Source organism: Salmo salar, chromosome 02 (assembly GCF_965601325.2).
Source record: "Salmo salar chromosome 02, fSalSal1, whole genome shotgun sequence".
In the NCBI taxonomy this organism is placed as follows: domain Eukaryota; kingdom Metazoa; phylum Chordata; class Actinopteri; order Salmoniformes; family Salmonidae; genus Salmo; species Salmo salar.
The window spans coordinates 8105001-8131187 of record NC_138292.1 but is presented as its reverse complement, the minus strand read 5'-3'; the positions used below and the strand labels follow the sequence as shown (position 1 = coordinate 8131187).

General features: G+C 43.9%; 3 protein-coding genes across 7 annotated transcripts in view; 2 read left to right on the top strand and 1 right to left on the bottom strand.

Moving 5' to 3' along the window:
* Positions 1-1301: 1301 nt before the first annotated feature.
* Positions 1302-11640, bottom strand: LOC106573558 (centrosomal protein of 72 kDa). Of its 2 annotated transcripts, none has more exons than XM_082959542.1 (12): positions 11522-11640; positions 11105-11232; positions 10316-10508; positions 10080-10194; positions 8691-8878; positions 8191-8400; positions 7897-8078; positions 7070-7163; positions 6806-6984; positions 6523-6649; positions 4377-4488; positions 1302-3641 (listed from the first exon to the last, which is right to left on the bottom strand). In XM_082959542.1, the coding sequence occupies exons 1-12, from the start codon at positions 11592-11594 to the stop codon at positions 3578-3580; spliced, it is 1665 nt and encodes a 554-aa protein (XP_082815668.1). In that variant the 5' UTR covers positions 11595-11640; the 3' UTR covers positions 1302-3577. The 2 variants fall into 2 exon arrangements, with proteins under 2 accessions (XP_082815668.1, XP_082815672.1); XM_082959546.1 differs by having other exon boundaries at positions 7897-8048.
* A 13-nt stretch (positions 11641-11653) lies between these two features.
* On the top strand, positions 11654-17662 carry LOC106595450 (transmembrane protein 276). 2 transcript variants are annotated; one of them, XM_082959553.1, is made up of 3 exons: positions 11654-11709; positions 11956-12096; positions 12241-17662. In XM_082959553.1, the coding sequence occupies exons 2-3, from the start codon at positions 12019-12021 to the stop codon at positions 12778-12780; spliced, it is 618 nt and encodes a 205-aa protein (XP_082815679.1). In that variant the 5' UTR covers positions 11654-11709; positions 11956-12018; the 3' UTR covers positions 12781-17662. The 2 variants fall into 2 exon arrangements, with proteins under 2 accessions (XP_082815679.1, XP_082815676.1); XM_082959550.1 differs by having other exon boundaries at positions 11906-12096.
* A 2177-nt stretch (positions 17663-19839) lies between these two features.
* The window catches only part of LOC106597130 (kinesin-like protein KIFC3), a 33450-nt gene continuing 27102 nt past the window's right edge, over positions 19840-26187 (top strand). For 2 of the 3 annotated variants that reach the window (XM_082959539.1, XM_082959530.1), the window contains exons 1-5: positions 19840-20049; positions 20449-20626; positions 21546-21651; positions 22773-22945; positions 24579-24840. In XM_082959539.1, coding sequence (XP_082815665.1) covers positions 20528-20626; positions 21546-21651; positions 22773-22945; positions 24579-24840 — 640 coding nt within the window. In that variant the 5' untranslated portion in view covers positions 19840-20049; positions 20449-20527. The remainder of the gene's footprint in view (positions 20050-20448; positions 20627-21545; positions 21652-22772; positions 22946-24578; positions 24841-26187) is intronic. The other variant, XM_082959533.1, reaches the window with a different exon arrangement.

Below are 26187 nucleotides of genomic sequence, written 5' to 3'. Positions count from 1 at the left end.
TGATGACTTATTGAGAGGATCAGTTACCTCCTACTGATCTGATGACTTATTGAGAGGATCAGTTGTCTCCTACTGATCTGATTACTTATTGAGAGGATCAGTTGTCTCCTCTACTGATCTGATTACTTATTAAGAGGATCAGTTGTCTCCTACTGATCTGATTACTTATTAAGAGGATCAGTTGTCTCCTACTGATCTGATGACTTATTGAGAGGATCAGTTGCCTCCTCTTTTGATCTGATTACTTATTGAGAGGATCAGTTGTCTCCTACTGATCTGATTACTTATTGAGAGGATCAGTTGCCTCCTCTTTTGATCTGATTACTTATTGAGCGGATCAGTTACCTCCTACTGATCTGATGACTTATTGAGAGGATCAGTTGTCTCCTACTGATCTGATTACTTATTGAGAGGATCAGTTGTCTCCTCTACTGATCTGATTACTTATTAAGAGGATCAGTTGTCTCCTACTGATCTGATTACTTATTGAGAGGATCAGTTGTCTCCTACTGATCTGATGACTTATTGAGAGGATCAGTTGCCTCCTCTTTTGATCTGATGACTTATTGAGAGGATCGGTTGTCTCCTCTACTGATCTGATTACTTATTGAGAGGATCAGTTGCCTCCTCTTTTGATCTGATGACTTATTGAGAGGATCAGTTGTCTCCTCTACTGATCTGATTACTTATTGAGAGGATCAGTTGCCTCCTCTTTTGATCTGATGACTTATTGAGAGGATCGGTTGTATGTTACTACATCCCATCTGGACAGAATCCTTCCTTACATTTTGTATTATTATTAGTTTTTTTTCCTTGCCAGAAGTTCAGGACCATAAAGGGCACAATAACCACAATTCAAGATCCCCATGCCAGTATGACTGACAAGCTACATTCATACGGAGCTTGTTTAAGTGTATGTGTGTTTGAACCCTGAGGCAGAAATAAGGCCACGGTGCAGATGTAATCTAGAAACATCCATTCCACCACGGCCGTGATAAGCAGATGGAGAGAAGAAAACGGACCTCAAAACCAGGCTACAGATCTGGCTGGGGGAGGCCTCATCTAGCCACTGATTCTGGAAAGAAATTGTTTTATCCCAACTACATAGGGAATAGGGTGCCATTTGTGATGAACACCATGCCTGTTCTCTCCTCATAAATATGTTAAAATAATATATTATCCCCACAATATGTTCTACCAAGACAGGCTTTACTTGCTAGAACTGACCTCAAGCAGCATTGTGTTTAGTGAAGAAGCCATTTCCCCACTTCAGTTTCCATAAACACAGAGGCAGAAACAGCTTAAACACAATAAATACTTTATCATTTCAACATGTCTAGAGTCATAAATATTGAGATTCAATGTGCACTGTAAAGGTGTGGATACAGTCAGTAAGGAAAAGTGTAAAGGTGTGGATACAGTCAGTAAGGAACATTGTAAAGGTGTGGATACAGTCAGTAAGGAACATTGTAAAGGTGTGGATACAGTCAGTAAGGAACAGTGTAAAGGTGTGGATACAGTCAGTAAGGAACATTGTAAAGGTGTGGATACAGTCAGTAAGGAACATTGTAAAGGTGTGGATACAGTCAGTAAGGAACATTGTAAAGGTGTGGATACAGTCAGTAAGGAACAGTGTAAAGGTGTGGATACAGTCAGTAAGGAACATTGTAAAGGTGTGTATACAGTCAGTAAGGAACATTGTAAAGGTGTGGATACAGTCAGTAAGGAACAGTGTAAAGGTGTGGATACAGTCAGTAAGGAACAGTGTAAAGGTGTGGATACAGTCAGTAAGGAACAGTGTAAAGGTGTGGATACAGTCAGTAAGGAACATTGTAAAGGTGTGGATACAGTCAGTAAGGAACATTGTAAAGGTGTGGATACAGTCAGTAAGGAACAGTGTAAAGGTGTGGATACAGTCAGTAAGGAACATTGTAAAGGTGTGGATACAGTCAGTAAGGAACAGTGTAAAGGTGTGGATACAGTCAGTAAGGAAAAGTGTAAAGGTGTGGATACAGTCAGTAAGGAACATTGTAAAGGTGTGGATACAGTCAGTAAGGAACAGTGTAAAGGTGTGGATACAGTCAGTAAGGAACATTGTAAAGGTGTGGATACAGTCAGTAAGGAACAGTGTAAAGGTGTGGATACAGTCAGTAAGGAAAAGTGTAAAGGTGTGGATACAGTCAGTAAGGAACATTGTAAAGGTGTGGATAGTGGACACAGTAAAAGCATGACGATACACAGAAGTAAAAAATGAGATCAGAGTTAGAGACAAGTTTACATGCTCAACATTAATCCCGGAGCATCAGAAGAACAGTGTAAATGCTGGCAGCAGTGTATATAGAGCTAAGATGAGAGAATCTGGTGCTGGTGCTTGTTCAGTAGGACAACGTTCTGGAACGTTCAGATAGAAATGCAGAACAAACATGGGCTCTATTCATGACATTTCTATCTGCAATGTTCTATAACGTTTACCTACTGAACGTGGCCCTGGTATTGTAGTTGTGGGCCTGCTAGTTGTTGTAGTTGTGACTTGTAGCTCCTCAGAGCCGTCTCCCAGTCTCCTCCAGTTCTCTCTAGTTGTTGTGACTTGTAGCTCCTCAGAGCCGTCTCCCAGTCTCCTCCAGTTCTCTCTAGTTGTTGTAGTTGTGACTTGTAGCTCCTCAGAGCCGTCTCCCAGTCTCCTCCAGTTCTCTCTAGTTGTTGTAGTTGTGACTTGTAGCTCCTCAGAGCCGTCTCTCCCAGTCTCCTCCAGTTCTCTCTAGTTGTTGTAGTTGTGACTTGTAGCTCCTCAGAGCCGTCTCCCAGTCTCCTCCAGTTCTCTCTAGTTGTTGTAGTTGTGACTTGTAGCTCCTCAGAGCCGTCTCCCAGTCTCCTCCAGTTCTCTCTAGTTGTTGTAGTTGTGACTTGTAGCTCCTCAGAGCCGTCTCCCAGTCTCCTCCAGTTCTCTCTAGTTGTTGTAGTTGTGACTTGTAGCTCCTCAGAGCCGTCTCCCAGTCTCCTCCAGTTCTCTCTAGTTGTTGTGACTTGTAGCTCCTCAGAGCCGTCTCCCAGTCTCCTCCAGTTCTCTCTAGTTGTTGTGACTTGCAGCTCCTCAGAGCCGTCTCCCAGTCTCCTCCAGTTCTCTCTAGTTGTTGTGACTTGTAGCTCCTCAGAGCCGTCTCCCAGTCTCCTCCAGTTCTCTCTAGTTGTTGTAGTTGTGACTTGTAGCTCCTCAGAGCCGTCTCCCAGTCTCCTCCAGTTCTCTCTAGTTGTTGTAGTTGTGACTTGTAGCTCCTCAGAGCCGTCTCCCAGTCTCCTCCAGTTCTCTCTAGTTGTTGTGACTTGTAGCTCCTCAGAGCCGTCTCCCAGTCTCCTCCAGTTCTCTCTAGTTGTTGTAGTTGTGACTTGTAGCTCCTCAGAGCCGTCTCCCAGTCTCCTCCAGTTCTCTCTAGTTGTTGTAGTTGTGACTTGTAGCTCCTCAGAGCCGTCTCCCAGTCTCCTCCAGTTCTCTCTAGTTGTTGTAGTTGTGACTTGTAGCTCCTCAGAGCCGTCTCCCAGTCTCCTCCAGTTCTCTCTAGTTGTTGTGACTTGTAGCTCCTCAGAGCCGTCTCCCAGTCCCCTCCAATTCACTCAGCAAACGCTCATTAGTTGCAACCAGTGACCTGAAGCACAAACACAACACCATTTAATCACACAAACACTAACAAGCACTTTCTTCACCCATTGGGTATGGTCTTTTATCTTTATATTAGAACATATAATCTGGCATCTCCTATAATGAATATCTCATTAGGTTGCTTTTAGTGTTAAGATTTCTATTATCCCAAGTCAAGGACCTTTATTGTCCCTAGAGTAGTTGAATGCTTTTCTTAGCGCCAGGTGGTACTGGACATAGTGTAGTATCTTGGCGCCAGGTGGTACTGGACATAGTGTAGTATCTTGGCGCCAGGTGGTACTGGACATAGTGTAGTATCTTGGCGCCAGGTGGTACTGGACATAGTGTAGTATCTTGGCGCCAGGTGGTACTGGACATAGTGTAGTATCTTGGCGCCAGGTGGTACTGGACATAGTGTAGTATCTTGGCGCCAGGTGGTACTGGACATAGTGTAGTATCTTGGCGCCAGGTGGTACTGGACATAGTGTAGTATCTTGGCGCCAGGTGGTACTGGACATAGTGTAGTATCTTGGCGCCAGGTGGTACTGGACATAGTGTAGTATCTTAGCTCCAGGTGGTACTGGACATAGTGTAGTATCTTAGCTCCAGGTGGTACTGGACATAGTGTAGTATCTTAGCACCAGGTGGTACTGGACATAGTGTAGTGTCTAGGTACCAGGTGGTACTGGACATAGTGTAGTATCTTAGCGCCAGGTGGTACTGGACATAGTGTAGTGCTTACCTATGGTTCTCCTGCAGCATATCTGCCAGCTCCTTGACTCTCTCCCCCTCCTCGACCTTCTCCCTCAGCTCTGATACCTTCTTCCTCAGCTCATCCACCTCTGCCTGCTTCTCTGGAGAGACACATGGACCACAGTTAGTTAGCACATGAAGCTAGCAGCAATACAGATCCACATGGGCCACAGTTAGCATATGATGCTAACTCTGCAGCAATACAAATGCACATTGACTTGCAACATCAACGGATATAACAACAACAGACTGAAATCAAATCCAATCCGTCAAGTGGTGAACACCACCTTGAGATATGCACGTTTAACTTTTGTACGAATCTTAAGAGATTTATGGAACATCTTGCATTACTCTTAGACGTGCTCTATGTCACGGTTCCACGTGCTCTATGTTACACGTGCTCTATGTCACGGTTCCACGTGCTCTATGTTACACGTGCTCTATGTCACGGTTCCACGTGCTCTATGTCACAGTTCCACGTGCTCTATGTTACACGTGCTCTATGTTACACGTGCTCTATGTCACGGTTACACGCACTCTATGTTACACGTGCTCTATGTCACGGTTACCCGTGCTCTATATCACGGTTACACGTGCTCTATGTCACACGTGCTCTGTCACGGTTACATGTGCTCTATGTTACACGTGCTCTATGTCACGGTTACACGTGCTCTATGTTACACGTGCTCTGTCACGGTTACACGTGCTCTATGTTACACGTGCTCTATGTCACGGTTACACGTGCTCTATGTTACACGTGCTCTATGTTACACATGCTCTATGTCACGGTTACACGTGCTCTATGTTACACGTGCTCTATGTCACGGTTACACGTGCTCTATGTTACACGTGCTCTATGTCACGGTTACACGTGCTCTATGTTACACGTGCTCTATGTCACGGTTACCCGTGCTCTATGTCACGGTTACAAGTTCTCTATGTTACACGTGCTCCGCGTCACGGTTACACGTGCTCTATGTTACACGTGCTCCGCGTCGGGGTTACACGTGCTCTGCGTCGCGGTTACACGTGCTCTATGTTACACATGCTCTATGTTACACGTGCTCTGCGTCGCGGTTACACGTGCTCTATGTTACACGTGCTCTATGTTACACGTGCTCTGCGTCGCGGTTACACGTGCTCTATGTTACACATGCTCTATGTTACACGTGCTCTGCGTCGCGGTTACACGTGCTCTATGTTACACGTGCTCTATGTCGCGGTTACACGTGCTCTATGTTACACGTGCTCTGCGTCGCGGTTACACGTGCTCTGCGTCGCGGTTACACGTGCTCTGCGTCGCGGTTACACGTGCTCTATGTTACACGTGCTCTATGTTACACGTGCTCTGCGTCGCGGTTACACGTGCTCTATGTTACACGTGCTCTGCGTCGCGGTTACACGTGCTCTATGTTACACGTGCTCTGCGTCGCGGTTACACGTGCTCTATGTTACACGTGCTCTGCGTCACGGTTACACGTGCTCTATGTTACACATGCTCTATGTTACACGTGCTCTGCGTCGCGGTTACACGTGCTCTATGTTACACGTGCTCTATGTCACGGTTACACGTGCTCTATGTTACACGTGCTCTGCGTCGCGGTTACACGTGCTCTATGTTACACGTGCTCTATGTTACACGTGCTCTGCGTCACGGTTACACGTGCTCTATGTTACACGTGCTCTATGTTACATGTGCTCTGCGTCGCGGTTACACGTGCTCTATGTTACACGTGCTCTGCGTCACGGTTACACGTGCTCTATGTTACATGTGCTCTGCGTCGCGGTTACATGTGCTCTATGTTACACGTGCTCTATGTCACGGTTACACGTGCTCTATGTTACATGTGCTCTGCGTCGCGGTTACACGTGCTCTATGTTACACGTGCTCTATGTCACGGTTACACGTGCTCTATGTTACACGTGCTCTGCGTCGCGGTTACACGTGCTCTATGTTACATGTGCTCTATGTTACACGTGCTCTGCGTCACGGTTACACGTGCTCTATGTTACACGTGCTCTATGTTACACGTGCTCTGCGTCACGGTTACATGTGCTCTGCGTCGCGGTCAGATTCTGCCCAGTATAGTGACCACTGACCAGGAATATCAAAAAGCTGCTGCTTTTTCACTCACCACATATCTCAGTGTTTGGTGAACTTTTCATCATAGAGTTGAGATATTGTTTTTCTAATCTGATCATCTGCTTCTGTAGAGAGACGTTATCCTCCAGCAGTATCCTCAGCTGCTCATTCAAACTGTCCTGCAATCAATCAATCAATCAATCAATCAATCAAGACATTGAAGATAATTCCATCCATCCATTTCTTCTTAACTCTTTGTGGAGTCAGGGTCTCATGCCATTTCAAACATGAGGTAATATCATTGAAGATGCTGCTTTGAACAGTCTGAAGCTTACAACAGAGATGTGTGCTTCCTCCAGCTGTGTAGTTAGTCTATGGGTCTCTGTCCTGTGGTCTTGGTCTCGTATCTCTGCCTGCTCCTTCAGCTCTTCAACGTTCCCTCTCAACGTCCTGACCTCGGCTTCTCCACTGGAGATGTCTTGTTCCATCATGGACAGGATCTGGACTGCCTGAGCTGGAGGTAGGACAGATAAATACTATTAGGGCCTGATTCTCCATTAAGCAGGTAAGCTACACAGTACATGGGGTTTCATACTCACAGAGGAAGTTGTTGTCATGGTGCAGTGGCCTCTCCCCTGTCCAGTGCTTGTCCACTAGGCTCAGCAGCATCTCCATTGGTTTCCTATAGCTTCCCTAGGAGACAGATTACAAAAGACTGGTTATAATGAACAGTAGGATCTATGATGAATGAATGGTACGGTAGGGATAGGTGGGTTTTCTCTAGGGTGGATGAATGGTACGGTAGGGATAGGTGGGTATTCTCTAGGGTGGATGAATGGTACGGTAGGGATAGGTGGGTTTTCTCTAGGGTGAATGAATGGTACGGTAGGGATAGGTGGGTTTTCTCTAGGGTGGATGAATGGTACGGTAGGGATAGGTGGGTATTCTCTAGGGTGAATGAATGGTACGGTAGGGATAGGTGGGTTTTCTCTAGGGTGGATGAATGGTACGGTAGGGATAGGTGGGTATTCTCTAGGGTGGATGAATGGTACGGTAGGGATAGGTGGGTTTTCTCTAGGGTGGATGAATGGTACGGTAGGGATAGGTGGGTTTTCTCTAGGGTGAATGAATGGTACGGTAGGGATAGGTGGGTTTTCTCTAGGGTGGATGAATGGTACGGTAGGGATAGGTGGGTTTTCTCTAGGGTGGATGAATGGTACGGTAGGGATAGGTGGGTTTTCTCTAGGGTGAATGAATGGTACGGTAGGGATAGGTGGGTTTTCTCTAGGGTGGATGAATGGTACGGTAGGGATAGGTGGGTTTTCTCTAGGGTGAATGAATGGTACGGTAGGGATAGGTGGGTTTTCTCTAGGGTGAATGAATGGTACGGTAGGGATAGGTGGGTTCTCTCTCTGAAACGTCTCACCTTCTGAAGCTTGGCATGTTTCTGTGGTGAGGTGGAGCCCCCTGCTGTCTGCTGGGTGTTATGGTAGGACAGTCTGGGAGGGTGCAGGATGGGGTTGGTGGCATCAGACCTACTGGGACAGGGACTTCTTGGACTGGGGGGCCGGATCTTCACTAAGGAAGACTTATGCTGGTCAACTTGATCTAAAGGAGGATGAAGCCAGTGCAAAACACTCAGAATGTTGTATTAGGCCATTCATGCAACCTGATTTGTGTGACAGCGGTGACAGAGAGGATATTCAGAGTGTCACCTCACCAGGGTGAGGGGTGAAGTGGCCCTTGGCTGTGACTCTCAGGTGTTTGGGGAGTTTCTCTCGCTCCTCCCGTCCAGAGCTAGTCCCGCTGTGTTTCTCTACACGGGGGTTAAAGGTTACCCTCGGCCTCTCTGACGTTTTCAACGAGGAGGAAGAACCTTTCCTTCGAGATCCTTCTCTTAAACGTAGACCATTGGACTGGGAATGACAAGCTGATCATAATGAAAATAAAAGATCCCCATTTTAAACTGAAGGCTTGTTTGCTCACTTGAAAAAAGGTTGACAGTAAATGTAACTAGTTAAACATACAATTCATCAAGTACTGAATGAAATCAATTAAGGGTAAATCTCTGAAATCTTGCCATAAATGAGCAAAATCCCCATGTTCCTAGGGAAAACTAACAACATTTGTCTCCCCCTGGTGGACTGTCCCTACATTAACAGTCATGGTGTACATCTCGCTCTAATAGTACTATTCTGTGATCAAACAACATAAACTCACACTCATCTTTGATCTGATGATAGAGCTGGGACTCTGGCTCCTTGTGGAAAGAACCAGTAAGGAACAGAGGTTCACTTTGGTCCCAGTTGCTCTTAGCGACAAGGTTCAACACTATGTCATCGTTGTCATCCAGGACAGAGAGCTTCTTGGCCAGGCGATTTACTGAGGCCATCCTCGGCTTACTGCTCCTGGAACACACCAATCAAACACACATTACATCATAACATAGCACTACTAGAAGAATAGAGTATAATACAATCTATAGCAATGTAACGTGACCGTTATTACACTGTACACACTATTGGAAACAATGCCACATAAAGAACAGCTTACTTAATGAATGAAATCTGAAGTTTGTCATTCCGGGTGTTTTCTAATAATACAAATCAATATCTAATACAGACAAGAGACCTTGGTGTGCAAACAAGACCTCCTGACATTAGCAATCTGCTGTATTAATACTGTAGAGTACAGTACCTCTGGTCAGTGATGTCTAATACTGTAGAGTACAGTACCTCTGGTCAGTGATGTCTAATACTGTAGAGTACAGTACCTCTGGTCAGTGATGTCTAATACTGTAGAGTACACTACCTCTGGTCAGTGATGTCTAATACTGTAGAGTACAGTACCCCTGGTCAGTGATGTCTAATACTGTAGAGTACAGTACCTCTGGTCAGTGATGTCTAATACTGTAGAGTACAGTACCTCTGGTCAGTGATGTCTAATACTGTAGAGTACACTACCTCTGGTCAGTGATGTCTAATACTGTAGAGTACACTACCTCTGGTCAGTGATGTCTAATACTGTAGAGTACAGTACCTCTGGTCAGTGATGTCTAATACTGTAGAGTACAGTACCTCTGGTCAGTGATGTCTAATACTGTAGAGTACAGTACCTCTGGTCAGTGATGTCTAATACTGTAGAGTACAGTACCTCTGGTCAGTGATGTCTAATACTGTAGAGAACAGTACCTCTGGTCAGTGATGTCTAATACTGTAGAGTACAGTACCTCTGGTCAGTGATGTCTAATACTGTAGAGTACACTACCTCTGGTCAGTGATGTCTAATACTGTAGAGTACAGTACCTCTGGTCAGTGATGTCTAATACTGTAGAGTACAGTACCTCTGGTCAGTGATGTCTAATACTGTAGAGTACAGTACCTCTGGTCAGTGATGTCTAATACTGTAGAGTACAGTACCTCTGGTCAGTGATGTCTAATACTGTAGAGTACAGTACCTCTGGTCAGTGATGTCTAATACTGTAGAGTACAGTACCTCTGGTCAGTGATGTCTAATACTGTAGAGTACAGTACCTCTGGTCAGTGATGTCTAATACTGTAGAGTACAGTACCTCTGGTCAGTGATGTCTAATACTGTAGAGTACAGTACCTCTGGTCAGTGATGTCTGTCTCCGAGGAGCTCGTCTGTTGGGGTCCGAGCACAGAGTCTGAGGAGAAATGCATGATTGAAGCTTTTCTCTCACTGTCCCTGACTGGACAGTCATCTGCAGGAAAAAACAATATAAAACAAACATCAAATGTCAGATTGGTAAGAAGAACTATCGAACAGCAAAGTCATTGGACAGCCAATCGGACCCAAAATGAAAATATGGTAGCTATAGGTACCAAGCTTGCGAAGGTTGGACAGTGCGTGCACCAAGTACAGGCGGTAGTGTGGATCTGTTTTAGCCAGAGGGTTGAGCCTCAGGTCCAGCTCTCTCAGAGCAGTCAGCAGGCAGAGCACTTTGACCTCCTGAAGGGAGGGAATGCTGTTGTAGTACAAGTTCAGCCTCTCCAGCCTCTTCAAGTGTTGGACCCCCTATAGATGAACAAACATAGAAAGAAACAAATAGCGGTGGGTATAATTTGTGGAACGTTCCAACAGGAATCTGTTCCAAAAACGTTGTAAATAACAAGGTTGCCAACAAACAACGCATATAAAGTTGTATAGCGGCAGAATAAGATACCTGGTAGGGAGTGGGCTATTTCATTAAGTTTTTCACTCCCCACATTTATTCTGAAAAATGTCTGTCCTCACTGGTAGCCTATGGACAAACATCAAGAATACGCTAAGTGGTAGGTTGATGCCTATTCGGCAGCTAGTTAGATAGGTGAATTGATCATGTTACTTTGTATGAGTTGTTTGTTGGAAACCAGAGTCCTGTTGGAACGTTCCACAAATTTTACCCACCCAAACAAATGTGACTTACATATTCAGTGCATGTCCCAAATTGTGCCATATTCCCTACATAGTGAACAACTTTTGCCCAGAGCACTGGTTAAAAGTAGTGCACTATATAGGGAATAATATGTAATTGAGTACCATTGTGGACGTAAACAGATCTACACATTCAGACTTCAGTCACCATTTCACCATGTACTGTATACACATTTATCTGTTGAGAGACGTCTCACCTCGACAGAGATGAGTGCATTACAGGAGAGGTTCAGGGTTTTCAAACGGACAAAGTTCTTTAGTGAGATTCCCAGATGTCTGATTTTCTCCTTGTATGAGCCTGGGAGGCTCAGTGATCTCACATCCGCTGTAAAGTGGTCATGAATGTTAGTAGCCAGCAATCAAAGTTAGAGTAGTTGGATAGTTGTAGACCCACGGTAACGCTGGCCATCTTTCGCTAGATAGCTACCTGTGGCCAGACAAATTCAAAGCACTGTTTTGCCAGCTAGCCTAGCAGGCGAGCTAACGTTAGCATTAAGCATAGTCTCTGTGCATTAGTTAGCTATTAATGGAAGTTTAAACTAGGTTTAAATCAAACTAATCATACATCTAGGCTACCAACTTACGAGCTATAAGTTAAGTGTCAAATACATTACCAAGGCAATGGTGATTTAGATGTAGCTTCTGTCGTATCCACTGCTCTGTTACTGTTGTCAACAGCGCCGCCATATTTTTCGAATTTGTTGGAAGATCGCGCCGAGCATGCGCAGTTGTTTAAGCTCTGGGAACGCCCACATCCTGGTACTGCTTGTCTCACGTGTTCAAACAAGCGGAACAGAGACAGGTAAGGGTGAACGTTAACCGATATTTTTCAGCTCACATATTAGTTTCAATCTTGACCTTGGTCAGTATAAACGTGGCTACTAACCTGAAACATAGCTGTTTAGAATGTTAACAATGTACACATAGCTACGGTGCAAGACAAGTATACTAGCTTACTTTCAACAGTGTTTTCTCAACTTTGATATGGTATTCAACAGTTTACTTGCAGATATGTGGAAACTTCTTCTCTTTCACAAATCCCACTCAGTCTCTTCATATCAAATGAACAGTGTGATCCTCCAACTGTAGCTTTGGATTTGAGTCAAGACCAATGGCAGAGTTGATCACAGCATGTTCCAACGTCACACTGTCAGTCTCTGCCCTGTGCACAGCATATCAGCTCTTCAAGGTAATTTTGGGATATATTGGTGTTCACTTGAGTGTAACTCTTGTGGACCATTAAACCATTCTTCACCCCTTTGTCACTGATTATTGTCATGACTCTCTTTCTCCTCACCCTAACTGTTCCCTCATCTCCCTCTTTCTCTTGTAGGACCACAGAGCTCCAGCGGTGGGTTTCTTCCTGCTTGGTCTCTCATCAGGCCTCTGCACCCTGCCTCTCTCCTTCAGCCCATACCTGACCTCTGTACAGGGGGACCTGGAGTGGGCCGGCGAGGTCCTGGCTCCACCGCTGGTCTCCTTCGGCTTCCTGTGGCTCAGTGAAGACCGCACCACAGCCAACATCCTCCTTATTGGCTCAGCTCTCCTCCCGGTGCTCTGCGATTGGTTGTCAGCGGACGAGTTGATGCTGATGTCACGCTGTCTGGCGTTGTCTGCCATCTCCTGCTCGCTCACTGTGTGTCTGTTTGCGGGAAACGCTGTCGGGGCCCTGGGCAGTGTGGCCCTCAGCCTGCCACAAATGGTGGCCCCCAGGGTGGGGGTCAAGACTCTGGCTCCCCTTGTCTCTCCAGGGGCCACTGTGGGACTGCTTAAGTGGCTCCTGAAGGGCTCCATGGCTGTAGGGTGCTGGGCCTCTGAGAAGGCACTTAGCAAGTACCTGTTGGAACTGAAGGAATTGGACACGCCATTTTAACTTGTTACCACAGTAACACAGGGCTTCCCCAAACTCAGTCCTCGGGTCACCGGGGTTTAGTGTCTTTCCTAAGCACTACACAGCTTATTCAAATAATCAACTAAAAGCTTTGATCATTTCAATCAGGTTTATAGTGTTTGGGCAAAAACCAAAACGTGCACCCCTTGGAGTCCCGAGCATCGAGTTTGGGAAACGCTACTGTAACAGTTACTCACTGTCTGAACAGTTCAATAGTCCCTCACACATGATAATTACTGATTGTTAAGTTGATGTGGTCTCATGATGTGCACATAGAGCTGCTGACAGAAGAGAACCAGATGGAGGGTCTATTTATTTTGTCCTGCAGGGCCTTGCCTCATAGAAGTAGAATGAATAGAACGGTCTTGGAACCTCTGACCATGGCTTTTTGACTGGTAAAGTCATGGGTGCACTCAAAATGGCGTCATTGACTTAAATGAGCAAGCTTGTTCGACTTATTCTAGTACTGTGGCTTGCCTTTGATCTGTAGCCAATAACCTTTTCAATTCCTAATGACCAATAACCTTTCCAATTCCTACTGGCCAATGACCTTTCCAATTCCTACTGGCCAATAACCTTTCCAATTCCTACTGGCCAATGACCTTTCCAATTCCTACTGGCCAATAACCTTTCCAATTCCTACTGGCCAATGACCTTTACAATTCCTACTGGCCAATAACCTTTCCAATTCCTACTGGCCAATGACCTTTCCAATTCCTACTGGCCAATGACCTTTCCAATTCCTACTGGCCAATAACCTTTACAATTCCTACTGGCCAATAACCTTTCCAATTCCTACTGGCCAATGACCTTTCCAATTCCTACTGGCCAATAACCTTTACAATTCCTACTGGCCAATGACCTTTCCAATTCCTACTGGCCAATAACCTTTACAATTCCTACTGGCCAATGACCTTTCCAATTCCTACTGGCCAATAACCTTTCCAATTCCTACTGGCCAATGACCTTTCCAATTCCTACTGGCCAATGACCTTTCCAATTCCTACTGGCCAATAACCTTTACAATTCCTACTGGCCAATAACCTTTCCAATTCCTACTGGCCAATGACCTTTCCAATTCCTACTGGCCAATAACCTTTACAATTCCTACTGGCCAATGACCTTTCCAATTCCTACTGGCCAATAACCTTTACAATTCCTACTGGCCAATGACCTTTCCAATTCCTACTGGCCAATAACCTTTCCAATTCCTACTGGCCAATGACCTTTCCAATTCCTACTGGCCAATGACCTTTCCAATTCCTACTGGCCAATAAACTTTCCAATTCCTACTGGCCAATGACCTTTCCAATTCCTACTGGCCAATAACCTTTCCAATTCCTACTGGCCAATGACCTTTACAATTCCTACTGGCCAATGACCTTTACAATTCCTACTGGCCAATGACCTTTCCAATTCCTACTGGCCAATGACCTTTACAATTCCTACTGGCCAATGACCTTTCCAATTCCTACTGGCCAATGACCTTTCCAATTCCTACTGGCCAATGACCTTTTCAAGAGATTATCCATATGATCCATATAATGATGCCAGTCTGCCAACTTGGAGGTGACATGATCCACCATTGGGACAAGTGTCTGTTGCCAGTGTATGAGCACTGTCAAGGGTGTTGTTCTACTTGTTCAGCTTATTGTCATGGCCAGGGAGCTCTGCTCTGTTATCCTAGTACTTTCATCTATGCAAGTCGAAGAAGCACTGGTGTCTTAATTCTAAAACTGTAAAACATTATTGATGATATTAGTAACAGCGCTTAATAACATTTTATGTGCTAAAATATTGATTTGTTGTTGTATCAACAAAAGGAGTAGCGCTTGGATTTAACGCTTGTATGTAGTGATTGTCATGGGTCACTAATACTCCCAACCTCTTTCACACCACATATTAGAAAGTCTAATTCATCTATGGAGGTTGATTTACAGGACAGTGTAATTACCAATTGGCTATAAAAGATTCTATCTGCTTACTCTGTGAAAATATCCTCCCAACAGTGGCTCTATAAGGAGGATGGAAGTACCTTCCAGACATTTATTACTGTCTTTGTCTATGAGTATGCCTCCCAAATAACACCCTATTCCCTATGTAGTGCACTACTTTGAGCCCATTTTGGGGCACACTCTGGTTGAACCTGGGCAGGCTTGACTTCAGTGTCTTGTCCTACGATGAGCACCAAACAGCTTGTACTAGACTATGCTCACTGTGAAGCCAATGTCATTGACACACAGGACACGTTTGAGAGCCGATAGCTTTAGTGCCTGAACATGGCCGGGGTACCAAAATAGTCAGGGCTGCGATCCAAATGACAGCCTATCCCCGATATAGTGCACTTCTTTTGACCAGAGCTCTATATGGGCATGGTCAAAAGCAGTGCACTATAAAGGGAATAGGGTGCCATTTGGGATGCAGCCCTAAGTCCCCTCAGATTCAGGATCCTGTTCATTCTGCAGCCTCAGCAGATAGCTACTGTGTACAGTGAGATTTAACTAGATACATCTGCAGTGTTTACACCACTAACACTATGGATCTATATTCATTTATTCTTCAGATATAACACATATTATATCCACTTACTGTCCATAATGTCTATACCAGAAGGGTTCTTTATTTTTACTATTTTCTACATTGTAGAATAATAGTGAAGACATCAAAACTATGAAATAACACATATGGAATCATGTTGTAACCAAAAAAAAGTATTAAACAAATCAAAATATATTTGAGATTCTTCAAAGTAGCCACCCTTTGCCTTGATGACAGCTTTGCACACTCTTGGCATTCCCTAAAACAGCTTCATGAGGTACTCACCTGGAATGCATTTCAATTAGCAGGTGTGTCCATATTATGGCAAGAACCCTCAAATAAGCAAAGAGAAATGACAGTCCATCATTACTTTAAAACATGAAGGTCAGTCAATCAGGATCATTTCAAGAACTTTTCAAGTTTCTTCAAGTGCAGTCGCAAAAACCATAAAGCACTATGATGAAACTGGCTCTCATGAGGACCGCCACAGGAAAGGAAGACCCAGTTACCTCTGCTGCAGAGGATAAGTTCATTAGAGTTACCAGCCTCAAATTCCAGCCCAAATAAATGCTTTACAAAGTAATAGACACATCGACATCAACTGTTCAGAGGAGACTGTATGAATAAGGCCTTCATGGTTGAATTGCTGCAAAGAAACCACTACTAAAGGACACCAGTAAGAAAAAGAGACTTGCTTGGGCCAAGAAACACAAGCAATGGACATTAGACCGGTGGAAATCTGTCCTTTGGTCTGAGATTTTTGGTTCCAACCGTTGTGTCTTTGTGAGACGCAGAGTAGGTGAACAAATTATATCCGCATGTGTGGTTCCCACCGTGAAGCATGGAGGAGATGGTGTGGGGGTGCTTTGCTGGTGAAATCACTGTCTAAATCACTGTGATTTATTTCGAATTCAAGGCACATTTAACCAGCGTGTGTAACGGGGGTCGTAAGGATTTGACCAAAACGCAGCGGGAATATGTATACTCATCTTCTTTTTATTTTGAAGAAGGAGAAACAACTAAATACGTATACAAAAAAACAAAACAGTCCTGTCAGGTGCAACCAACACTAAACAAGGAACAACTACCCACAAAATCCCACAGAAAAACACCCCACTTAAATAGGACCTTCAATTAGAAGCAACTAGGAGCAGCTGCTTCCAATTGAAGGTCAACCCCATTAACTAAACATAGAACTAGACATACTAGATAAACATAGAAATATACTAACATATAACATAGCCCAACAAACCCCGAAACACTCTAAACAAACACCCCTCTTAAAACAGAACAATGCCCAACAAACCCCGAAACACTCTAAACAAACACCCCTCTTAAAACAGAACAATGCCCAACAAACCCCGAAACACTCTAAACAAACACACCCCTGCCACGTCCTGACCAAACTACAATAACAAATAACCCCTTTACTGGTCAGGACGTGACAGCGTGGCTACCACAGCATTCTGCAGCGATACACCATCCCATTTGGTTTGCACTTAGTGGGTCTATCATTTGTTATTCGACAGGACAATGACCCAACACACCTCCAGGCTGTGTGTAAGGGCTATTTGACCAAGAATGAGAGTGATGGAGTGCTGCATCAGATGACCTGGCCTCCACAATCACCCGACCTCAACCCAATTGAGATGGTTTGGGATGAGTTGGACCGCCAAGTAATAGAAAAGCAGCCAATAAGTGCTCAGCCAATGTGGGAACTCCTTCAAGACTGTTGGAAAAGCATTCCAGGTGAAGCTGGTTTAGAGAATGCCAAGAGTGTGCACAGCTGTCATCAAAGCAATGGGTGGTTATTTGAAGAATCTCAATTATAAAATATATTTTGATTTGTTTATCACTTTTTTGGTTACTACATAATTCCATATGTGTTTTTTCATAGTTTTATGTCTTCACTATTATTCTACAATGTAGAAAATAGCAAAAATAAAGAAAAACCCTGGAATGAGTGGGTGTGTCCAAACATTTGACTGGTACTGTGTATATATATATATATATATATATTTATACTCTGGACTCCGACATTACTCGTCCTAATATTTCAATATTTTTTTATTCCATTTTTTTACTTTTAGATTTGTGTGTATTGTTAGATATTACTCCACTGTTGGAACTAGGAACACAAGCATTTCACTACAACCACATTAATATCGGCTAAATATGTGTACCCGACCAATAAAATGATATTTGATACTAGTTGGAGGATTGTGCATTGATTTCGGGATGCTAATTGGTTAACCCTCTGTGTAAGTTATGTTGTATTTGTGATGTACTTTGATTAACTTGTGAATAAATGACTATATGATTGTCAGATAGATGCTCAGTTTGATGCATTTTGGGATGCATCAAGATTTTCTTCTCCTCAAAGCACAGCCAAGGAAGAATTCATTTCTGTATCAGATAGAGGTGCTGAGTGGACACTGCAGAATGGAACTGCTGTAATTCCCAGGACTCCTGGATAGCACAGCGCCAGCCTCCATCTGCTATTTACAAGACTTGCTCTTTTCTGCAGACTTCCTTCCAACGCTCTAAGCCCAGCTCAGCCAAACATAAATAGGGCCAGACTTAACTAAGGATATCTACCTGTTAATTCATGTCCTTATTTACATTGTAGTGGATGAGTAATACATATTGTCAATAGATGCTTGAATAAACCTTTTTTGCATATTGGCATCGTTTGTGATTTAAGTCATTTGTGTACTGGTACATAATTTGGTAACAAAAATGACAAGATGTTGTTGGGTATACACACAGAAACAGTAATTGTCAGAAACTTCGAACCAATGATGTAATTTGGTCCTTAGCTTTGACTCGTGTCTGTACATACATTAACAATGGGTTGTTGTGACTTGTGTCTGTAGCTACATAAACAATGGGTTGTTGTGACTCGTGTCTGTACACATAAACAATGGGTTGTTGTGACTCGTGTCTGTACACATAAACAACGGGTTGTTGTGACTCGTGTCTGTACATACAGTACATAAACAATGGGTTGTTGTGACTCATGTCTGTACATACAGTACATAAACAATGGGTTGTTGTGACTCGTGTCTGTACATACAGTACATAAACAATGGGTTGTTGTGACTCGTGTCTGTACATACAGTACATAAACAATGGGTTGTTGTGACTCGTGTCTGTACATACAGTACATAAACAATGGGTTGTTGTGACTCGTGTCTGTACATACAGTACATAAACAATGGGTTGTTGTGACTCGTGTCTGTACACATAAACAATGGGTTGTTGTGACTCGTGTCTGTACATACAGTACATAAACAATGGGTTGTTGTGACTCATGTCTGTACATACAGTACATAAACAATGGGTTGTTGTGACTCATGTCTGTACATACAGTACATAAACAATGGGTTGTTGTGACTCGTGTCTGTACATACAGTACATAAACAATGGGTTGTTGTGACTCATGTCTGTACATACAGTACATAAACAATGGGTTGTTGTGACTCGTGTCTGTACATACAGTACATAAACAATGGGTTGTTGTGACTCGTGTCTGTACATACAGTACATAAACAATGGGTTGTTGTGACTCGTGTCTGTACACATAAACAATGGGTTGTTGTGACTCGTGTCTGTACATACAGTACATAAACAATGGGTTGTTGTGACTCATGTCTGTACATACAGTACATAAACAATGGGTTGTTGTGACTCATGTCTGTACATACAGTACATAAACAATGGGTTGTTGTGACTCGTGTCTGTACATACAGTACATAAACAATGGGTTGTTGTGACTCATGTCTGTACACATAAACAATGGGTTGTTGTGATTCGTGTCTGTACATACAGTACATAAACAATGGGTTGTTGTGACTCGTGTCTGTACATACAGTACATAAACAATGGGTTGTGTGACTCATGTCTGTACATACAGTACATAAACAATGGGTTGTTGTGACTCATGTCTGTACACATAAACAATGGGATGTTGTGACTCGTGTCTGTACATACAGTACATAAACAACGGGTTGTTGTGACTCATGTCTGTACATACAGTACATAAACAACAGGTTGTTGTGACTCATGTCTGTACATACAGTACATAAACAACAGGTTGTTGTGACTAATGTCTGTACACATAAACAACAGGTTGTTGTGACTCATGTCTGTACACATAAACAATGGCTGCTGATCCTTTCCATGTGAGTGCCCATCAGATAGTATCAGTGACTGGCTAGTCTCTCCTCTCCTCAAGCTCAGACTCCTGGGGTGCATCCCAAATGGCACCTTTTTCCTTACATAGTGCACTACTTTTGACCAGAGCCCTGTGAGGAATAGGGTGCCATTTGTGAAGGAACCGTGGCTGCTGCATACTGCTGACAGCATGAGGCCACATGGCCCCCAACACAATCATCTCCATCTCAGCTGCTTGCTTCAGCACTGCAGAGAGCTGCACTGAGCATGCCCGCTGCAACTGCAGCCTGTGGATGGACGGAGTGGAGAGGAGGAGGAGAGAGAGTGGAGGGGAGAAGAGAAGGAGAGAGAGAGAATCACACAGGAGCTGCTGCTCAGTGCAGTGATGCTGCTGCAGCAGAGAGGACAGGGGCTGCAAAGGGGGCTTCAGAATTAACAATAACAGACAAAACAGGGAGAACATGGGATGTTGTGGTGGAATGCAGAACGTTGGATTGTCTGGAACGTACATCATTAATGACCTGAAGACAAGTATGGGTAAGAAAGGAGAAGACAAAATGTTTCTGAGGGATGGAGAGGAGGAGCGTTTTAAGATCAGAAAACGGATTAAAGAGGAAGACGGAAGGATGATCTCTGAGGAAAGATCAAGAGGAACCTGACAGATCTATTTAGACAGATCTATGCTAATCGGTCTTTCTCTGTGGTATCCTCATCCGTCAGCATTTGATATTTTAGCTGCCAGAGCCTTTGTTGTCAGTGAATGGGCGTCACTGCTTGGGAAAAGATTTGGTGTTTGAAAATGAATGGGCTATAGAACGACATTGTTATCCCCTCTCCCTCTCTCTCTCTCTCTCTCTCCTCTCTCTCTCTCTCTCTCTCTCTCTCTCTTCCTTTCTCTCTCTCTCTTCCTTTTATCTCTCTTTCTCCTCTCTGCAGTGTTGGACCGTGCCAGTGTTTCCCTGGGTATCTAGTTCTGCTACTGTGACTGTAACAGTGAGTCCCAGACGGAGGGGAGATGTATGCCTTCTACTCCCTGCTAGTTTACATCTTCTACACTGTCTTTAAGAAGGAGGAGGAGGAAGCCCTGGGAGCAGCTCAGGGTGGAGCCTCAGCGGTGAGTCTAGTCACAGCGTCTGCACCCAAATGGCATCCTATTCCCTATAAAGGGCACTACAGGGCACTAATATAGTGCACTTTGAAGCTCAAAATGTGTTGTATACAGATACCTCAGTAGAGTCGAGTAACAGTGTTTAACTACAGCCCTCAGTAGAGTCTAGTAACAGTGTTTAACTACAGCCCTCAGTAGAGTCTAGTAACAGTGTTTATCTACAGTCCTCAGTAGAATCTAGTAACAGTGTTTATCTACAGTCCTCAGTAGAGTCTAGTAACAGTATTTATCTACAGCCCTCAGTAGAGTCTAGTAACAGTGTTTAACTACAGCCCTCAGTAGAGTCTAGTAACAGTGTTTATCTACAGTCCTCAGTAGAGTCTAGTAACAGTGTTTATCTACAGTCCTCAGTAGAATCTAGTAACAGTGTTTATCTACAGTCCTCAGTAGAGTCTAGTAACAGTGTTTAACTACAGCCCTCAGTAGAGTCTAGTAACAGTGTTTAACTACAGTCCTCAGTAGAGTCTAGTAACAGTGTTTATCTACAGCCCCACGCGGTTCTTTTGTCTTCTCATCAGAGGATGGTAACCAGCAGCAGGACTACCAATCCCATGACAGCAGGGAAACTGTATAGATACTGAGCTATTTATGTAAGTCTACTGTCTGGGAGATATGTTACTGCTAATCTCACAGACGTACGTCTGAAATGCTATTTTATGTCGGTAGAGAGAGATGTTCATGCTGTCATACATGTTGTGTAGGTTCATTGTATATGGAGAACAGCATTTGGGCTGGCATTGACATTGCAGGCTGGCAGTGTGTACGTGTGTGTGTTGTCTGTTTTGGAGGTTAACACAGTATTTAGTAACACTAATGTCTGTTTCTGCTCTCTGCCATCCCCCTGTCTGTCTGTTGCTGTGATCAGCAGCCAGGACATGTTTCCATGGAAACAAGGAGCAGGAGGAAAAAAGACCACACCCACAGGAAGGAGAGGAAGAAAAGGGGGCGTGGCAGCAGGTTGAGTGACTCCAGTGAGTGGATGCTTTATGACAACAATGTCTATAAATAGAAGCATCTGTAACACTGGTTAAATACTTAACTACTGTATTTGCTACTGACAGATATCAGTGATAATTGCTGTTATTATGGTATAGATAGATATTTCTCATGGTGATCAATAGATACTTAAATACCAGGCTTAATGATAAAAAAATGTTTTTACCTTTATTTGACTAGGCAAGTCAGTTAAGAACAAATTTTTATTTACAATGACGGCCTACCCTGGCCAAACCCGGACGATGCTGGGCCAATTGTACGCCGCCCTATGGGACTCCCAATCGCAGATGGATGTGATACAGCCTGGATTTGAACCAGGGACTGTAGTGATGCCTCTTGCACTGAGATACAGTGCCTTAGACCACTGCGCCACTCAGGAGCCCAATAGCAACTGTAGAATAGGAATAACAGGAATGATAATAGCTACTGCAGAATAGGAATAACAGGAATGATAATAGCTACTGTTTTGATGTGGTATATCTCTCATGGTGATTCATAGTGATTTCTCATGGTAATTTATGGTGATTTCTCACGGTGATTTATGGTGATTTCTCACAGTGATTTATGGTGATTTCTCACGGTGATTTATGGTGATTTCTCATAGTGATTTATGGTGATTTCTCATAGTGATTCATAGTGATTTCTCATGGTGATTCATCATGATTTCTCACAGTGATTTATGGTGATTTCTCACAGTGATTTATGGTGATTTCTCATAGTGATTTATGGTGATTTCTCATGGTGATTCATAGTGATTTCTCATGGTGATTCATAGTGATTTCTCATTGTGATTTATGGTGATTTCTCATGGTGATTCATAGGGATTTCTCATGGTGATTCATAGTGATTTCTCATTGTGATTTATGGTGATTTCTCACGGTGATTTATGGTGATTTCTCATAGTGATTTATGGTGATTTCTCATAGTGATTCATAGTGATTTCTCATGGTGATTCATCATGATTTCTCACGGTGATTTATGGTGATTTCTCACGGGGATTTATGGTGATTTCTCATAGTGATTTATGGTGATTTCTCATAGTGATTGATCGTATGAATTCATGCCCTTATTAAAATGCTGATGTATTTTCTTCAAGGCAGTAGCAGTGATAGTGACGGCCTGTCCCTGAGTGATGAAGATGATTATGATGGTGGAGGTGGTGAAGTGCCCGATATCCCAGCATGCACTCCTCTGGGTGCCTTCCTGTCCTTTAAACAAGAGAACGAGAAAAGGAGGGAGGTCCAGGTGCAGCTGGAGACGGCAGGAAAGGTAGGCTTCACCACAAACACCTTGGCACCCTATTCCCTATAGGCCCTGGTCAAAAGTAGTGCACAATTTAGGGTCTCATTTACACAATAGTACTGTTGCTTCTAGTTGTAGCCATGACCTTCTAAGAACAGATGCATTATCTAAACATCCTGCTGATTTAGTTGTAGCCATGACCTTCTAAGAACTGATGCATTATCTAAACATCCTGCTGGTCTAGTTGTAGCCATGACCTTCTAAGAACAGATGCATTATCTAAACATCCTGCTGGTTTAGTTGTAGCCATGACCTTCTTAGAACTGATGCATTATCTAAACATCCTGCTGGTCTAGTTGTAGCCATGACCTTCTAAGAACAGATGCATTATCTAAACATCCTGCTGATTTAGTTGTAGCCATGACCTTCTTAGAACTGATGCATTATCTAAACATCCTGCTGATTTAGTTGTAGCCATGACCTTCTTAGAACTGATGCCTTATCTAAACTTCCTGCTGGTTTAGTTGTAGCCATGACCTTCTTAGAACTGATGCATTATCTAAACTTCCTGCTGGTTTAGTTGTAGCCATGACCTTCTTAGAACTGATGCATTATCTAAACGTCCTGCTGGTCTAGTTGTAGCCTTGACCTTCTTAGAGCTGATGCATTATCTAAACATCCTGCTGGTTTAGTTGTAGCCATGACCTTCTTAGAACTGATGCATTATCTAAACATCATGCTGGTTTAGTTGTAGCCATGACCTTCTTAGAACTGATGCATTATCTAAACTTCCTGCTGGTCTAGTTGTAGCCATGACCTTCTTAGAACTGATGCATTATCTAAACGTCCTGCTGGTTTAGTTGTAGCCATGACCTTCTTAGAACTGATGCATTATCTAAACTTCCTGCTGGTCTAGTTGTAGCCATGACCTTCTTAGAACTGATGCATTATCTAAACTTCCTGCTGGTCTAGTTGTAGCCATGACCTTCTTAGAACTGATGCATTATCTAAACATCCTGCTGGTTTAGTTGTAGCCATGACCTTCTTAGAACTGATGCATTATCTAAACTTCCTGCTGGTCTAGTTGTAGCCATGACCTTCTTAGAACTGATGCATTATCTAAACATCCTGCTGGTTTAGTTGTAGCCATGACCTTCTTAGAACTGATGCATTATCTAAACTTCCTGCTGGTCTAGTTGTAGCCATGACCTTCTTAGAACTGATGCATTATCTAAACATCCTGCTGGTCTAGTTGTAGCCATGACCTTCTTAGAACTGATGCATTATCTAAACGTCCTGCTGGTTTAGTTGTAGCCATGACCTTCTTAGAACTGATGCATTATCTAAACTTCCTGCTGGTTTAGTTGTAGCCATGACCTTCTTAGAACTGATGCATTATCTAAACTTCCTGCTGGTCTAGTTGTAGCCATGACCTTCTTAGAACTGATGCATTATCTAAACATCCTGCTGGTCTAGTTGTAGCCATGACCTTCTTAGAACTGATGCATTATCTAAACTTCCTGCTGGTTTAGTTGTGGGAGTCTCCCTTGGTTTAGTACACATAGACAGTAGTTCACACAATAAATACTACAGTGTCTTGCTTCAAGCGTTGGTCTTGTTAGATGAAATCCATCTAAACCCACATTTCCTCCTGGTCCAGTTGATGTCTGAGTCTCCCTTGGTGGCAGTGATGTCCCACTTGCTGAGTTTTCTGGAGCAGTACTCCCACCTCCAGCAGCTGCAGCAGCAGGCTGATCAGTACCGGGTCCAGCTGAAGAGGCACCGGGCCCAGCACCGCCGCCAGATGAAGACCCTGAGGACATCGTACCGTCAGAGGCTGAGAGATAAGAACAGCGTCATCGACAGCCTGGAGGAGGCCATCACCACCCAGCAATACACACCGAGCACCCCGGGGAGCGACGGTGAGACAGGGGAGGTAGGGAAGGAGGGAGGGGGGGTACAAGGAAGTAGGGGGAGAAGGGAGGGTATAAGTCAAGCGGAGGGGAGGAGGGGAGGAGAGGAGGTGAGACAAGAGGAGAGAGAGGGTTTGGGAGGGTTTGGAGGGAGGTATTAACATGGTGTGAAGTGGGAGGTGGGGGGATTACATTTCAAGGGGGTTTGAGTCCAGGATCAGAGGAAGAGAAGGAACGACAGAGTGAGAGAGGTGGAGTGGGGGATGGAGATGTTAGGTGGGGGGAGACGATGGAAAGGAAGTGGAAGACTGGTGTGAAAACAGAGGAGAAAATGGAAGGAGTCCTTTTAAGGAGATTTATGGTAAAAGGTCATAAATGGGGAGATATGGGAGGGAGGGAGGGAGGGAGGGAGGGAGGGAGGGAGGGAGGGAGGGAGGGAGGGTATATTCCAGTCTGTACTACAGAGAAAAGAAGACAGGCTACACCTGACTGAGATATTGACTATTTATTTAGTGCTTGTATGAAAAACACAGTGGATGGTTATAATGTCTTGCACCACTTGAAGAGAGAGGCTGTGGAAACTCAGGTATTTACTTTTACTGTAGAGAGACAAGGGAGGAGACAGTGCTAGAGTCAGAGAGAGCAGAGGGGTAACATTCCCATAGGGCCCTGGTCAACAGTGCTCTATAATAGGGTTCCCTTTGGGACGTAAAATAAGGCAGAGAGTTTGGGAGAAAGACAATCTATTCCACAATGTTCAGGCTTCTCAGAAGAGTGCTGCTGGTGTAAATCAAGTTGGAATTAGGAATGAGGAATGACATCAGACTACAGTTGTGTCACAAATGGCACCCTATTCCAAAGATACAGTGAGGGAAAAAAGTATTTGATCCCCTGCTGATTTTGTACGTTTGCCCACTGACAAAGAAATGATCAGTCTATAATTTTAATGGTAGGTTTATTTGAACAGTTGAGAGACAGAATAACAACAAAAAAATCCAGAAAAACGCATGTCAAAAATGTTATAAAATGATTTGCATTTTAATGAGGGAAATAAGTATTTGACCCCTCTGCAAAACATGACTTAGTACTTGGTGGCAAAACCCTTGTTGGCAATCACAGAGGTCAGACGTTTCTTGTAGTTGGCCACCAGGTTTGCACACATCTCAGGAGGGATTTTGTCCCACTCCTCTTTGCAAATCTTCTCCAAGTCATTAAGGTTTCGAGGCTGACGTTTGGCAACTCGAACCTTCAGCTCCCTCCACAGATTTTCTATGGGATTAAGGTCTGGAGACTGGCTAGGCCACTCCAGGACCTTAATGTGCTTCTTCTTGAGCCACTCCTTTGTTGCCTTGGCTG

Excerpts from the sequence above, each read along its gene's own strand:
- LOC106573558 (XM_082959542.1), bottom strand. The coding sequence starts at position 11,594 with ATGGCGGCGCTGTTGACAACAGTAACAGAGCAGTGGATACGACAGAAG. Across the intron at positions 10,195-10,315 it reads GTCCAACCTTCGCAAGCTTG|ATGACTGTCCAGTCAGGGAC; the intron begins GTACCTATAGCT and ends TTTTTCCTGCAG. Across the intron at positions 8,079-8,190 it reads CCACTTCACCCCTCACCCTG|ATCAAGTTGACCAGCATAAG; the intron begins GTGAGGTGACAC and ends ATCCTCCTTTAG.
- LOC106595450 (XM_082959553.1), top strand. The coding sequence starts at position 12,019 with ATGGCAGAGTTGATCACAGCATGTTCCAACGTCACACTGTCAGTCTCT. Across the intron at positions 12,097-12,240 it reads CAGCATATCAGCTCTTCAAG|GACCACAGAGCTCCAGCGGT; the intron begins GTAATTTTGGGA and ends TTTCTCTTGTAG.